Source organism: Strix uralensis, chromosome 7 (genome assembly GCF_047716275.1).
Source record: "Strix uralensis isolate ZFMK-TIS-50842 chromosome 7, bStrUra1, whole genome shotgun sequence".
Lineage (NCBI taxonomy): Eukaryota > Metazoa > Chordata > Aves > Strigiformes > Strigidae > Strix > Strix uralensis.
The window spans coordinates 39,808,126-39,822,050 of record NC_133978.1 but is presented as its reverse complement, the minus strand read 5'-3'; the positions used below and the strand labels follow the sequence as shown (position 1 = coordinate 39,822,050).

The 13,925-nt window shown below is 38.5% G+C and overlaps 1 protein-coding gene across 4 annotated transcripts in view; it reads right to left on the bottom strand.

The window, feature by feature from the left end:
* Positions 1 to 13,925, bottom strand: part of DOCK1 (dedicator of cytokinesis 1) — a 312,454-nt gene that overhangs the window by 256,348 nt on the left and 42,181 nt on the right. For 3 of the 4 annotated variants that reach the window (XM_074875532.1, XM_074875534.1, XM_074875535.1), the window contains 8 exons: positions 13,711 to 13,783; positions 11,087 to 11,229; positions 8,469 to 8,594; positions 6,928 to 7,052; positions 6,531 to 6,629; positions 5,311 to 5,383; positions 3,456 to 3,559; positions 2,811 to 2,994 (listed from right to left, as the gene is read on the bottom strand). In XM_074875532.1, the coding sequence (XP_074731633.1) occupies positions 2,811 to 2,994; positions 3,456 to 3,559; positions 5,311 to 5,383; positions 6,531 to 6,629; positions 6,928 to 7,052; positions 8,469 to 8,594; positions 11,087 to 11,229; positions 13,711 to 13,783 (927 nt within the window). The remainder of the gene's footprint in view (positions 1 to 2,810; positions 2,995 to 3,455; positions 3,560 to 5,310; positions 5,384 to 6,530; positions 6,630 to 6,927; positions 7,053 to 8,468; positions 8,595 to 11,086; positions 11,230 to 13,710; positions 13,784 to 13,925) is intronic. The other variant, XM_074875533.1, reaches the window with a different exon arrangement.

Below are 13,925 nucleotides of genomic sequence, written 5' to 3'. Positions count from 1 at the left end.
CTCACTTCTAACTTTAAAAACCCAGACAAGACCAATTTAAACACGAACAAAAACAAACTTGGGGTGTCTGCTGATGCATTCAGTGTTCCACAACACAAACAATAGTAAAGCAAGTGTAAGGTATCAAAGGGTCAACCAGCCCCTAGAGAAGGTGGGAACCCAGTGCCACGCTGCCTGTAAATACATCAGGTGATGGCGGCACTCAGCCATGACTTCAACACACATCTCTACAGTTTGATATAGTTTCATATCAATTCTTCAATTCCAGAGTTTTCATACAAAAATGCACTTGAAGTTTCATGTCAAAGTGTTTCTTCAGCCCATAAAGGACATACTTGCTACAAAAAGTCTTGAGATTAGAATGAAGGCATGCATTGCCATAGTCCTGTGGATATGGGAGGAAGGACATTCTCTCCTGCCTCAGATGGCAAAGGAGGAGAAGCTGGCCAAGAGGAAACATCATGATGAATAGCAAATTCTCATGCCTCTAAGAGCTGATTTTCTCCTTGATTCTCGAGGAGGTTGCGGGTTTTTTTGCTTGTTTTCAGACACTCCTCCTCTTTGGCTTACATTGCTATTCTTCCTCAAAAATTGAAAGCAAAATCTAAAAAAAGGCCAGGAAATGTGTTGCTATAATACATTCTGCCACAAATCACTAACAACTGCTCAAATGTTAACTAAGTAGATACTTCATACTATCACTTTCTCTCAAAGAAAATCGCTGAAGTGTTACCACTGGCCAAGTTTGCTATTTTGGAGACTTTTCAGATGCTAAGGACATCAATTACTAACAGAAAAGCAGCATTAATAACTTTCAGTTTACAGAGAACTGGAGTGTTCAAAGAGCTTATATACAAAAAGATAGTCTGCAACATCAAATACAATGCAGAAAGAGCCATATGATTTATTAACATACTTTCAGAATTGCTAAAAATAAGTCTTAAAGCCCATATTCTAAGGTACTTATGGAGGGTGAAGAAAGAACTATTATAGGTAACCAAAAGAAGAAAATTATGTTTTGGCTCAACCTTTTGGTAAATGAGGATAATCACAGATTTTTACTTAATAATTTTTAAGAAAGTTAAAGGAAGTCTATTAACCAACAATTTCACAGAAGTTAAAATCAGCTTCAGAAACTATAACCTGAACAGCACTGCCAATTTTTAAATGAAAAATGATACTTGAGGGAGGAATCGAATGATGTAATTTTTTTGTTTCTTTTCTAAATTGCTTAAGGATACATGATGATCTTGTTTAATAATGTTAAAATACTTTGCAGAAAGAGAAGAGGCTTTGGCAACTTTGAGAAAAAAGTTTCACAGGCAACATAATTAACAGTAGCGTTAAATAAAGATCAAAAGTTCAAAGTGAATTATATGTAAAATTAAGCATGAAACAATGCTCAATCTTAATTTTAATAATAGTTCTGCAAAAGCAATGTCAATATATTGATCACTAGGAAATACTTCTAACTACTAGCAAGTACTAGGAAAGACTGAGGGAAAAAAAAACAACCCTAAAATCACAAACAAAAAGCAGCTCAATTCCACATGCTGGTTCCTGCGTTCTACAAAACCCCAAAACCACAGTGTTACTGTTGAGCTATGATCCCATCTTTGCTATGAAATTCCAAAATCATTTCTGAATTTTTTGCTAAACACCCTCTTAGGCTTCAAGACTGCCAGACTGCAGTGAATCTGATGTGCTCTGAATATGAAACACCTAGGATGTGCTGGAACAGAGATGCCACTGAAAAACACTGCAATAAAATTATGAGTTGACTACAAAGTCGTCCCAGAGTTGTAACTTTCCCCCCGGACAGAGGAGAACTCGTTAACGTGACAATCCAGTCATCATTCCCACCCACCCCCCTGTCCCAAGCCCTCCTCATCCACAACCTTGACGCCCAACAGAACTCCCCGAGCCGAGCCCTCCCTCCTCCTGAGTCATGCCAGGGAAAGGGATCATTCTGTCGTGACTCACTCACATCTCAGTGACCCACCCACACTCCCGAGTCTACTTCTGGTGCAGCAAAGAGAACAAGGGACCGCTCCATGGCAACGAAGCACAAAAATTACAGAGAGTGCACAGTCTGGAAATGTGAAATATTTGCTTTGGTGGCTGCCATCAGCTCTACTTTCCACAGCCTTTGGATGCAGTCAGCCAGATGATAAATACACATGAAAAATGTATATAAGGGAAGTTTTAAAAGGAACAAAATACACCAGCGCCATTCCTGGTACTCTGTGTTCATGTGAAGATGTGTGAACGTGAGGGTGACCTCTACTCTCATGCTCACATCCCTTCTGCCCAACACAAGAAAACATCAGAGATTTCTTCAGACGTAAGATATGAATACTGCACCTTGGAAATAACAGAAAACAGCTTATTTGGGAGCAGAGCCATGATATCACCTACTCTTGAGAGCAAACTCATCCTCTGAGTGCTATTATTCATACCCACAGAGAAGCAAAATGCCCCAGAGCCTGTTTTCAGTGTACGTCAGTATAAAAGTCTCAACTAAATAGCAAACAATGTTCCTGTTTCCATTTAACTTAGGATTCTTCTGGTTTCTTAGAGACATGTACTGCTCTAAAGCAAAACAAAGCCCATGGGCAGAGAAAAGGCTGGATAGTACACACCCTCAGCAGATGCTTTTGCTGCGTCCAGACAATTTAATCCAAGACTGTGTGGCAAACACCCCGCCACCCATTCACAGAAGAAGGGGGACAGAGAAGACAGGAAAGTCGGTACATACAACCCCACTCCAACCACGAGGAGCAGAATCTCCAGCAGTTCTATGAACTTACCATTCTGGGTAAGTTTTGTTGAACAAACTAGAGTAGAAATCTGGAAAGAGTCTTTGCTGATGGTGCAGCTTCCAAGGTTCTGCATGCTCTTGCCTGTTGCAGAGTGTCCCTTTTCCTCCAATTCTATTTTAGTGGATGGCAGACTTAAATACGTTGAGGCATCCTCCAGCTTCTTGGCTTCTGCCTACAGTAGTGTTTTAAATACAACATGAAACAACATGCAAACATCTAGTAAAAAACCTTGGTAATAATAAAATTTTATTATTGACACGATTTTCTTGGGTTTGCTCCAGAACTGAAGCTATCCAATAGGTCTTTAACAACAGTAATTTAGCACTAACCTGTCTGCAGATTAGAGCCAAGATGTGATAAAGGGCTGCAGAAGTAACTTTTCCCAGCCATGAAAACCCACATAATACTCAATAACAAGTGCCTTTGGAATCAGAACATCCCCAGCAAAACGTTTCAAGGTTTAACAGTCAATCTGCCAAACATGCAAGTTGCACAGTACTTGCTATTTAGTTGCTTGATCTAACAGAACAGTCTATAAAACATTTTTCTGTGCAATTCTGTAACAGTAATTCACTAAAAGTCGGTCAGCTGAGGTAGCTACTATAGAAAGACTAAAGTATCTCAAAATTCTACCTTGTAAACTATAAGGTCATGTTCTCCATCTCTCAAAGTCGTTCCATCATATCTCATGAGCTTCACAAATGCTAGGGCAAATATTTTCTCAGATTTATCTTTGGCTGTTATAAAAAAAAAGGAAGAAAAAACCCAGCACATAATTAAGTGTTTGATACTTATACAGACAGTCCACCTAAATCTCAACAATATGGGTAACCTGTAAATGAATGACCATAGCAAAGATTCTCACATGGAGAAAGTGTACAAGAAATTAGGATAGTCTTCTAAATGCAAGACAGAACCAAAACAATGCAAAATAAATGCGTAAAAATCTGACCACACCAACAGTAACTAGATGCTTAATATTTCTATATTCTATCTGTGCTTTTAGAAAGCTGGATTAAAGAAAAAAAATTTTAAAAACAGAACTTTGATGCCTTTAGAATGTTCAGGTATTTAGGAGTTATATGTATGGCAGTGCTTGGTGCCCACGACAATGATTTAAAGACCAGCACTGAGGATCCCATCAGGGCTCCATCACTGGGAAGGGGAACATCAGAACCAAAACAGAAACTGGATCCGTAACTGCAGATGAAGAGCCCAAGTTTCTGAAAGCTGACCCACTCTACAACCAACATGAACTAGAAAATACATTTAGCTTGCTCTCATTGTTCAAAATCTACTATCAAAAGGAAAACCAAATCAACGGGGCAAGTAGAAGTCATACAGTTAAGAAGTAAAACCAGAAGGAAAGCACCATCAACTTGAGATAGCCCAAGGAGACTGTGAGAAAGCCCTGCAGCCCTAATGCATGGCCTGTACTTAATATTTGAACCATGGCCAACCTAAATTTTTGAGTCATCTTAAAAATATTTCTGACTCTAGTAATTTGTAGCGCGAAATCATGATTTTGACGCTTATGACACAGATTTTGGCCATATTGTTTTGATTAGCAAGTATCGTTCTCTAAACTAAGTAAATCTTCTATTAATAATCAGTTTGCAAAATATACAACTTCGATTAAATAACCGCCATGGGGTAACGTACTATATATTACACAGGTACGTATAGATGAGGAGTATTACATGTCTTAAAATGCATCCAGTGGACACTACCCGATTAATGCTTTTGTCTACACATTTATTCTACAGCAAAAAATTTTTCTGCAGATTTAGAAAGGCTTTCCTATCAAGAGAGCGAGCCCCTGTAACCACTGTATGGAACGAACATTATCACAACCAAGGCAAATCCCCAAACTTCACTGCAAAGCAACCGCTGACAAATGGAAGATGTCTAGCTGTCTCGATCTCATCCTCAACAGCTCAAAGCATTTCAGCTGCCAGCAACGTTACAGGACAGCCGAGGAAAACCACAAGCTCTCAAATATGTTTTAGATGAAGATTACTTCAAAACAACCACAAGTCAGTCTGAGAACCAGAAGCAGAAACCAAGTTTCTTAATACCTAAATCTTCAATTACTGATGCTAAGCCTACTGTAAACTCTTTCACATTCCCACTTCACATGTGGGGTTGTTAAATATCTTTACTACCCCCTACCCACCTGCTCTAAGGTATGTAATACCAGTACCCTTTCAGTCGCTAACTGAAAGCTTTATTAACTAGTCCTTTTATTTGACTTGAAGAAATAACTGGTCAGGAAAGGAAAAATAATGTTGATAGTTAAGAGTGAGGAAGATGTAATGGAAAAAAGAAGCTGAGATGCTAGTATAAAATAAGCAGGCAAAAAAACTTATCCCCACACTAAAAGCAATTATAATTGGCAATTACAGATTAGGAATGTTATATGCCTGTTTCAGGAGATTTTGGCACCAGACACCGACGAGAACCATAACAAAAAGGCTGAATTACTCACAGTCCTGTGATGATCTATGACGGAACGTGAACCTTAAATGACTGCGGTTCACATCTTCAATAGGGATTGCGACCTTCACATATTGGGAAAGAGGACAAAGAAAGAAAACAGTCAGTACAGGATCATCAAACATCATCGACCACTACCAAATCTCATGTAGACATCTTTCAACAATATGCTTGGCGCTTTCGAAAAGATTAATGTTAAGTACCAGCTTCATTTCGCCCTAGAAGACCTTGAAACATCACAGATTCCCCAGGAAAATCACCCATTCTTGCACCAAGAGAGAAGGAATGAAGCAAGCCTGTTAAGTTACCCCACAAGACCTGCAACTTCAGATGGCGGGCTGTAACCTCAAAGCCTCCCCTACTGCTCCCCCCCAGCTCAGGAATAAGCCCCTCTTGAGTTTGACTGGTAGAGGTGAACTTGATAATCAACAGCAGCAAAGTAAGAGCTCTTAACATATTTGTTATCTATACACTGATAGTACATGTAGCACAAGTGTTGTATCTCTGATTCACACATAACCAGTGTGCAGAGATGTAACCACTGCTCTTCTCCACCAGTATTGTTGCTAGAGCTGTTGTATTTTTTTAAATCACACCCACATTTAGGCCCCAACACCACGTCTAGGTTTCTGGCATTCCCTAGCAGCCACTTTCTGTCTACAGATGCAACAAAAGCAACCTTGGACTCAAAACAATGTGCAGAGTAGCTGTTAAGTCCCTTCCTAGTACACATATACTGCTCCCACTGACTACAGCTAGACAGAATATATTTTATAAAGCTAGCATCAGCCTCCTCTGTAATATTAAAGCTTGGCATTTAAGCTAAAATGTTATTACCCAAGCAAATTCAGCAAGCTTAAAGCACAATCAGCCAGATCCCAAACCACTGATGAGTTCAACAGTATGGCAATTCTGTTTTAACCTTAATATATCCTGCTTCTCTAGGCCAGCTTCATGGAAATATGAGTAAACCATTCCTAAACAGGTGTTGGAGTTCCCCCGTAACAGTTGTCTTGACCAAAAGGATGAAATAAAACTCATTATGCAATAAAAGTCAAATCTGTTTCCAGCAGTCTATGCGCTATTCCTTTTGTTCTACTAAACACAATCACAAGCATTGGATTTCCCTAGTTTTGTTTCTCAAGGCTTTCCACTGAAATCTATATTAATTGCATATTAACCCAGAGGAAGTTATTGTAACAGTTTATATACCTTTACAGTCTCAAACCAGCGAGGCTGCTTTACTTGGTAATATATTACTGACTTGTACTCTGAGATGGCTTCATCACCAGCACCAGGAAAAATAACGCTCTTGAAAACACAAACAAAAGAGGATATGTTTATGTCTATCGTAAACTCCATTTTTTTATCCAAATAAACAAAAAAAAAAATCAGTGAAGTAGGTCAAAATGAGACAGAATGGCTCATGCTCAGAGCTCTTCATGAAATTAGTATCAAAGTGCATGCACTGATTTGACAAGATGTATTTAGTTATGACAAAGGAGTTTTGTTGTAAATAAAAATAGGGACTTCAGTTGACAGAGAAAGGTGTTGAAAAGGCTTAAACAGATATGTGTCAAAGAAACCCAGATGTTAAATACTTTAATACCTCTAATCTTTTGCCATCTTCATCATAAACAGATACTGTAACTTCTACATTCTTTGCTGTTGTTTTACTGCCTTTGTCAAAATCTCCCTGAACCAATGTTACATAGATGTCATTACGAACATCACCTAAAAGAAAAAGCAAAGCACAAAATTCATAGCAATTTTTACAGTGTACCTATTGATTTGTGAAACCAATGATACACAGAAACAGCAACCAACACATTTTAATAACAGCAATTATACATAGACATGGCAAAACATTTAAAAGCCACAGTATCTTCAACATTCAAAACTAGCAGTACTGAAAACAGCCGTTTAGCTAAAATTGTGCTAAGACTTCTTAAGTCTGAACTATCAACTCATAGTGCAGCAAGTTGAATCTAACAAACAAACAAAAAAGAATCACACATTATTTTGGACTGAAAGAATACCAATCATTAAGAGTATGTACCATATCACTCAAAACAGCACCACAGTTCCACCTTTTTTTAACACAACTTCTTTCATTATTAATTTAAAACAATGAGTTTTAACACAGTCCTTACTTTATCCCATACAGAGATATTTTGCAATTTAAAAATATTTAAACAGCCTGCAGAGGTCTGTTTAACTTGTTACATCAGGAAGTGGTTTGATGGTTTTGCTGGCTTGGGGGTCGCAGGGGAGGATTGTGTTTAGCTTTGTATCTTAAAATGCTCCTCGACTACACCCCAATTCAATTGAAATTTTGCAAATGAATCAGCGAAACAGGGGATTTCTGATAATTTTATGAGGCAGATGGTTTACAAGCCAACATACAATCGTAACAAGCAGAAGTGCTGAGGCACTTACACCAGACTGGATATACAGTAAAACATCTGACAAACGCACACTCAGCATCCACAGGGAGAGCTGGAACTGGGATCGGTTTTGAAAATATCTAATCGATCCTCCAGAGCCCATCAATCTGAAAAGGACCGTGCAGGGTTTGTTCTGTAGTCTGTTGATTATGGCAATTTTTATTGAGAAGCACCATGTTTTGGGTTTGTTTTTTTTTTCCTCTCAAACACCAGAATTGAACATCCATGGAATATACGTATTTAAGAAAGACAATATGGCTTTCTTTCAAATACATTATCCAAATCTAGTACACACCCTAAGTGACTTGCATATCTCTTAATCAAGCCTGCTCCTCTGAAAATGTTTCTAGTTTGGATTCACCACAGGAGATACAAGTTGCTGCCCTTGCTAGGGAAATAATATGGAATGTGTACTTCGTATACATTTTTCTTCACTGGAAAAAGAGAAGAATTTCCACTGTCACCGTGATATCGTGTCTTTGGTGGTGGGTTGTTAGTTTTATTTATTGATGCAGCACATGTGGCAGGTACTACCATAGCATTTTGCATTTATTTTAAATGAGACAAAATCCTTAGGTGCTACATTATTTCTAATGTACCTCAAATTCATCTTTTTATTTTTCCCCCCAAAGCTTCCATACATACAGATATTTAAGGAAGATTAAAATATAACAAAGCAGTATTAAGTCACACAATGACTTACCAGGCATAATAATCTCGGGAAACCCCATTTTCCGAGCCACAGCTGTTGACCTATCCACTAAGTGTGGAAACTCTTTCCTAATCTGATGAATATCTCCTGGAAGAAGTTTCAAAGTCACCCACAAACCTGTTGTATAAAAACCACAATTATTAAACTGGTGGGGTTCTTTTCTATTTACTAAAGATTTCTTTTTACACATTCTAAAATGGAAGAACATACATTAAGGTAACTGCTCTTCGTTTACAAAAAATACACTTTACAAACCCCACTGCTTCAAGCAGAAACATGAGTACAGCACACATAGGTATGTCTGATTATATCAGACTTTCTGGAAAACTGTAGAAAATGCTTGCCTGGAAGCTGACTGGCTAAATAAAAAACCTGAGAAACTGGAAATCTGTGCAAAATAAGGATTCAGGCCTTTGTATTGTGCACTTTGCAGCAATACCATCTAGCAGGCGTCTTGGCAGGGAGGAGTTAGGCAGGTGTTCAAAAGCAGATGCATGTAGCTTCCCTTACATGGGCTTACTAAAGGCAAAAATTTTATTCACAGCCTAAAAACTTCAATACAACAGGTCTCCATTCAGAAGAAAAACACGTTAGCAAGACCAACAGACAAGGAGGAGGAAAGGCTTGGTTATCCGCTGGACCTACTGAAGTCTGGACTGTGAAAATGCAGACAAGCCTACTGTGCCCTTGGCACGAAGCTGGAGTGACCCTAGAAGAACCCCTCCTCCTCGCAGAACCAGGCTTCTCTCCTCACTGAAGTCTTGCACAAAGGGTCTCATGGAAATACAGTTATTAAGCCATTAGCAGAACTGCCTCAAGCTTATATCTCTCCTCTGAACTCTCACCAAGTTCTTTCTAATGAAATGTTTATCTTCCTCAGGAAGAAAGAGAAGTGGCAATGCTGATTTGAATGAAAAAGCTTAAATATTACTATTAACAACCAACCAATATCGAGATGCCAACAAAGACAGCACCAACAGCAGAGACGTACCCTGAATTGATTCATCACCACCACCCCCATAAGTTGTTTTTACTGTGCTGAGCACAAAGAAATCTACAGCATCAGCTTTACGCAGTTGACATTTTTCTCTTCAGTAGGAGAAGCAGCCACTAAAAAGCTGCTGCTTGCCAACTAACATCAGGCACACTTGTTACAGGAAAAAAAGATAACAAAGTGAAAAACACAAAAAAAACCCCAACCAGAGAAGTCTTACTCTTGGGAAAGTGACTGGCAATCAAGTTTAAGCATGAAGTAATTACAGCAGCGATTTGCAGAAGAAAATCCTAAAATTAAAGTCTATGAAAAATACCAAAAAAAATATTTATCTATAAAACAAATTGTGGGTTATCCTTTTGCACACACAATTAACCATACATTCATTTTGTACGTATTTGGCAGCTAGCTTTCTTTTCTATTAAAATCTCTTATGAAAGGCTGTATGCTGACTTGTTGCCAGAGATGGTTCTAACAGCTGCCATTTCATTAAACAGTAACTGTACCTACGCTGACTGGCTAAGCAACAACTCTCAATTCCTTCCTGTTTGCTTGGGCACTTTCATAGGGAAAGAATCTGAAATGGGTCAAAGCAGCTGAAAAGTTTCCTTTCTGATACACACTGGCCACAGGTGAAAACAGGGGGGTGAAAGCAGATTTAAGTTTTCCTCTTTAGCTAATGGATGATTAAATAAAAGTTTGTTTAGATTTTTATTTACTATTAATTAGTAAAAATCATAAATATATATAAAAATATAGTTTTCCTTAGGTCCACCATGCAGATACTCCCTACAAGCGACCCAGATATTCACATACACAGGTGTTTGGTGGAAACTCCGCGCTGACCTGCATAACACTGTATTAATCCCGATTCCCCAAAAAAATACTGAAGCCAGTACAGTAATAACTGAGCCATCCCACAATTCACTTTTTAATGGGCAGACACATTATGATCATGAAGTGTTGTATACACATACACATGAAAAAAAAAACCACCCAGACTTTGGAAGCTAGCTCAGTTTTGTGTCAGTGCTGAGTTTGGAGCAGTGGACGAGCAGCCCCTAAGAGAGGGTAGCAGTGGGGTTTGCCGTGCTCTGGCTCCGTCCTTACCACCTCCGAGCTCAGGCGGGCGCGGTGCTGGCAGGAGCAATGCCCTGGTCTTCTTGAGAGGGAGCCAAAGGCTGCGAGCGCAGCTGTGAAGTGAAAAAAATAAGGCAAAGGAAGGGAAGGAAGAGCATATCCCTTCCTTCAACATGAGGAGGCCAAAAGTCCACAGCTCAAGGGCACAAAAGGCAGCTCCCTGAGTCATCGCTTCCAGTACAGAAATACAAACATGTCCAGGTGATGGACAATGCAGAGCAAGGACAGACAACCTGTACAGTTAATGCTGGGAGGGGGGGAAGGTGTGGTGCAAGGGGGAATGGCAGAATGAGCCCTGAAGGATGGGGAAGAGGGGGAACAAACCGTGCAAACACCTTTTCTGTTACCAAACAGCAGTGAACAACTGAAGGTAAATATTACGCACCCTTGATTCCAAACTTAAAATAATCACGTATTGCAAATCAAGCAATGAGCAGTTTTAGGTACCCCAGTGTATATAAAGAGCAGTACATACCCTGACCCTTGTGGTTAACTTCTTTAGCAGCAATCACTTTGTTTATAACAGTCTGAAGGAAATCATTCTCCCCTGCCACCCTGGGTGAAAAACGGGATGATATGTTCAGCTGCTTGTGTCGAATGGCGTCATCCAACGCTAGCCTGGAGGATGCACATGACGACCAACACCAGGAAACAAAGGGTCACAGAAAACCAGAAGTCACAGTAACAAGGGAACACACAAGATCATATCATAGTTGTGACAAAGAGTATATATTAGTCAACGCAAGACAAAGGACAGGAAAGGTAACAAGAAAGACAGAGGAAGATCATTAATCAGAAGAACGCTGATCTACCCCAGAGATGTACAGCACACCTGCACTGTTACTTCTCCCTTCAGGGATGTGCATGCATAGGCCCCAGTTACACTCTGTGAGGATTGGAAGGATGTCTCCTGCCTGAGAATCCTCTGTTAAGCAGCACAAACCTATACAGGCAGTTTTCTCTTTAATATATATATATATATATAGTAGACTGGCCCTGCAACCCCTCCAGGGTCACTTCTGTCATTCTATAGGTTAAGCAGCAGTGCATACCCTCTGAAGGAAAAGCTACTGTAAACCTCACAGAAATGGCATAGGAAAAGAAAAGCAGATAATCCAAACGTTCTGTTAAACTTGATGGATAAATGAAAAGATGGAAACTATAAATAAACAGCAGCATTAAGTGTCATTTAAGTAATCTCGCCAAGTGCTTTTGACAGCCATTGTGTTGGTGGCTAGCGAATGAATACAAACAAACAAAGATATGAAAACAGAATTGCATGTGGTACAACAGAAGCAAAGCATGGAATGAGAAGAAAAATGTGGCTCATATATACAGCCTAAGTCTACATTGGAAACAATGACACGGGTATTCATTGCATGTTTTCACATTATTCATTTTCTTGGAAATATACTTTTTCAGAAGAATGTTTTAATTTCTTATGGGGAAAAAAGATCACATTGTACATTTTTTAAAAAGCTGATTTATATATACATAAAAAAATAAATCGGTGTTAATGGAGCAGAAAATTAGATGTTCCATTAGCATCCACTTTGATACACAAAGATTCATTTTCACTGCATACTTCCACACTCACTGGAAAATAAGCTTGCTATTGTTTACCACACAATAAACGTATCATGAACACACTCTTCCCTAAAAACCCGTTTTCCTTGAAAAATGGAATTGTACTTCTGATTTTCACATTAACACCCTCTACACCACTCCAGCAACACTGCTGCATACAAACAAAACCCTTTCAGACATGAGGCATACCCGCACCTGCAGACCTTGCAGCTCTCTGTGCCCTACATCTTCAAACTACAAGAGCTTCCTGCATTAAGCCTATTTTCCAAAAGAAAGTTAATTTGAGATTACATTACTTCAAGCTTTTTTTTAATATTATTAAAACTCTCTGAATATCCATTAGTATATTAATCAAGGAATTTAGCTAACGTAACTATGTTTTGCCTTTCTGAACAGATGGCAGTCTAACATTTCATACAATGGGAAAACTAAGCATTTGTATTTTATGCACATTTGACTTATCCCTTCTACCTTTTCCCATTTCATGGAATAAAAGAAACCTATGATGAACTAGGGATGAAAGAGAGTATTTGCCACACATTCTCTTTTGTTAATAAGCTTTTACTTTTAAAAGTGCTTTCTCTGCACATATCTATATATTCACAAAAATTTGGGCTATTAAACCCATATTTCTTAATATGATTTTGTGGCTTGAAGTCAACAGTGATCTTTGATATTACATTAAATTCATACATGGCCGTACCTTAAAGGACACCAACTCCATATTTGCTATTAACCAATTTAATTATTGTAAAATAGTATCTATCAAACTCCATGTCAGCAACCTTAGAGTCACTGTGGAAGGGTTTGCAGTTTTAGATGACTAGAAGTAAGACCAAGTCCACGTAGCAGACTGGCCTCCTTGATTCTGTGAACCAGCTATAACGGGTACATGCAGCAGACACATCCCCTCCCTTACCATCCAACCAAAATTAAAAGTCTCACATGATAAAGTTGAATTATGAGAAGATATTGCAGGAGATATATCAAGGCATCCTTCAAACTCTCAACTTTTGTTTGTACTCTAATTACTGCGGCCCCTACTATGAAATTATATCTGCTACCAAGAAAAAGATAAATGTTATTGTTTACTAATTTCACAGAAATCACCTGCGGTAGATGTTGGTAACACTACTGGTCTTCATCAATCTCAGGCAAAGCTAAACCAGCAATATACTTATTTTAAGCATTTCACTTCTTAACACATTATCACCCTGACATCTTTAAACAAAAAGAAAACAAGACTACAAAACTGGGAATGCATGCTTCAAACTGAAGACTGAAAAATAAAAGTTTTTGGGGCTATCACTATTACAACTAACAGGAAATTATCAAGAAGAAATATTAATAAGTGCTAAAGATAAAATATAACACTGAAATAAATTAACTTCAGAGTATCTACAGAACACTTCTTCCAATCAAAAGTTTAAGATACAGGGTTTTTTTTAAAATGAAAGTTAAAAATCTTAATTCTTTCACTTCTGCTTGTTCTTTAAACTATTCCCCACTTACGGTTGAAATGGTATGAAGTGTTGTTTGTCCTCATCATCAACTTTTCCGTTAATTATGTCAGTAACATCCATTACTGAAAACAAAAATAAAGTGTACTGAATTAAGTGATCAACACGGGAAGAGAGGTGCTAAGGGAATACCCTGGGGGACTCGGAAGACGGATGAAGTTATCAACTGTGCAAGTTCAGAATTTTCCTATAGAACAACATCACGTT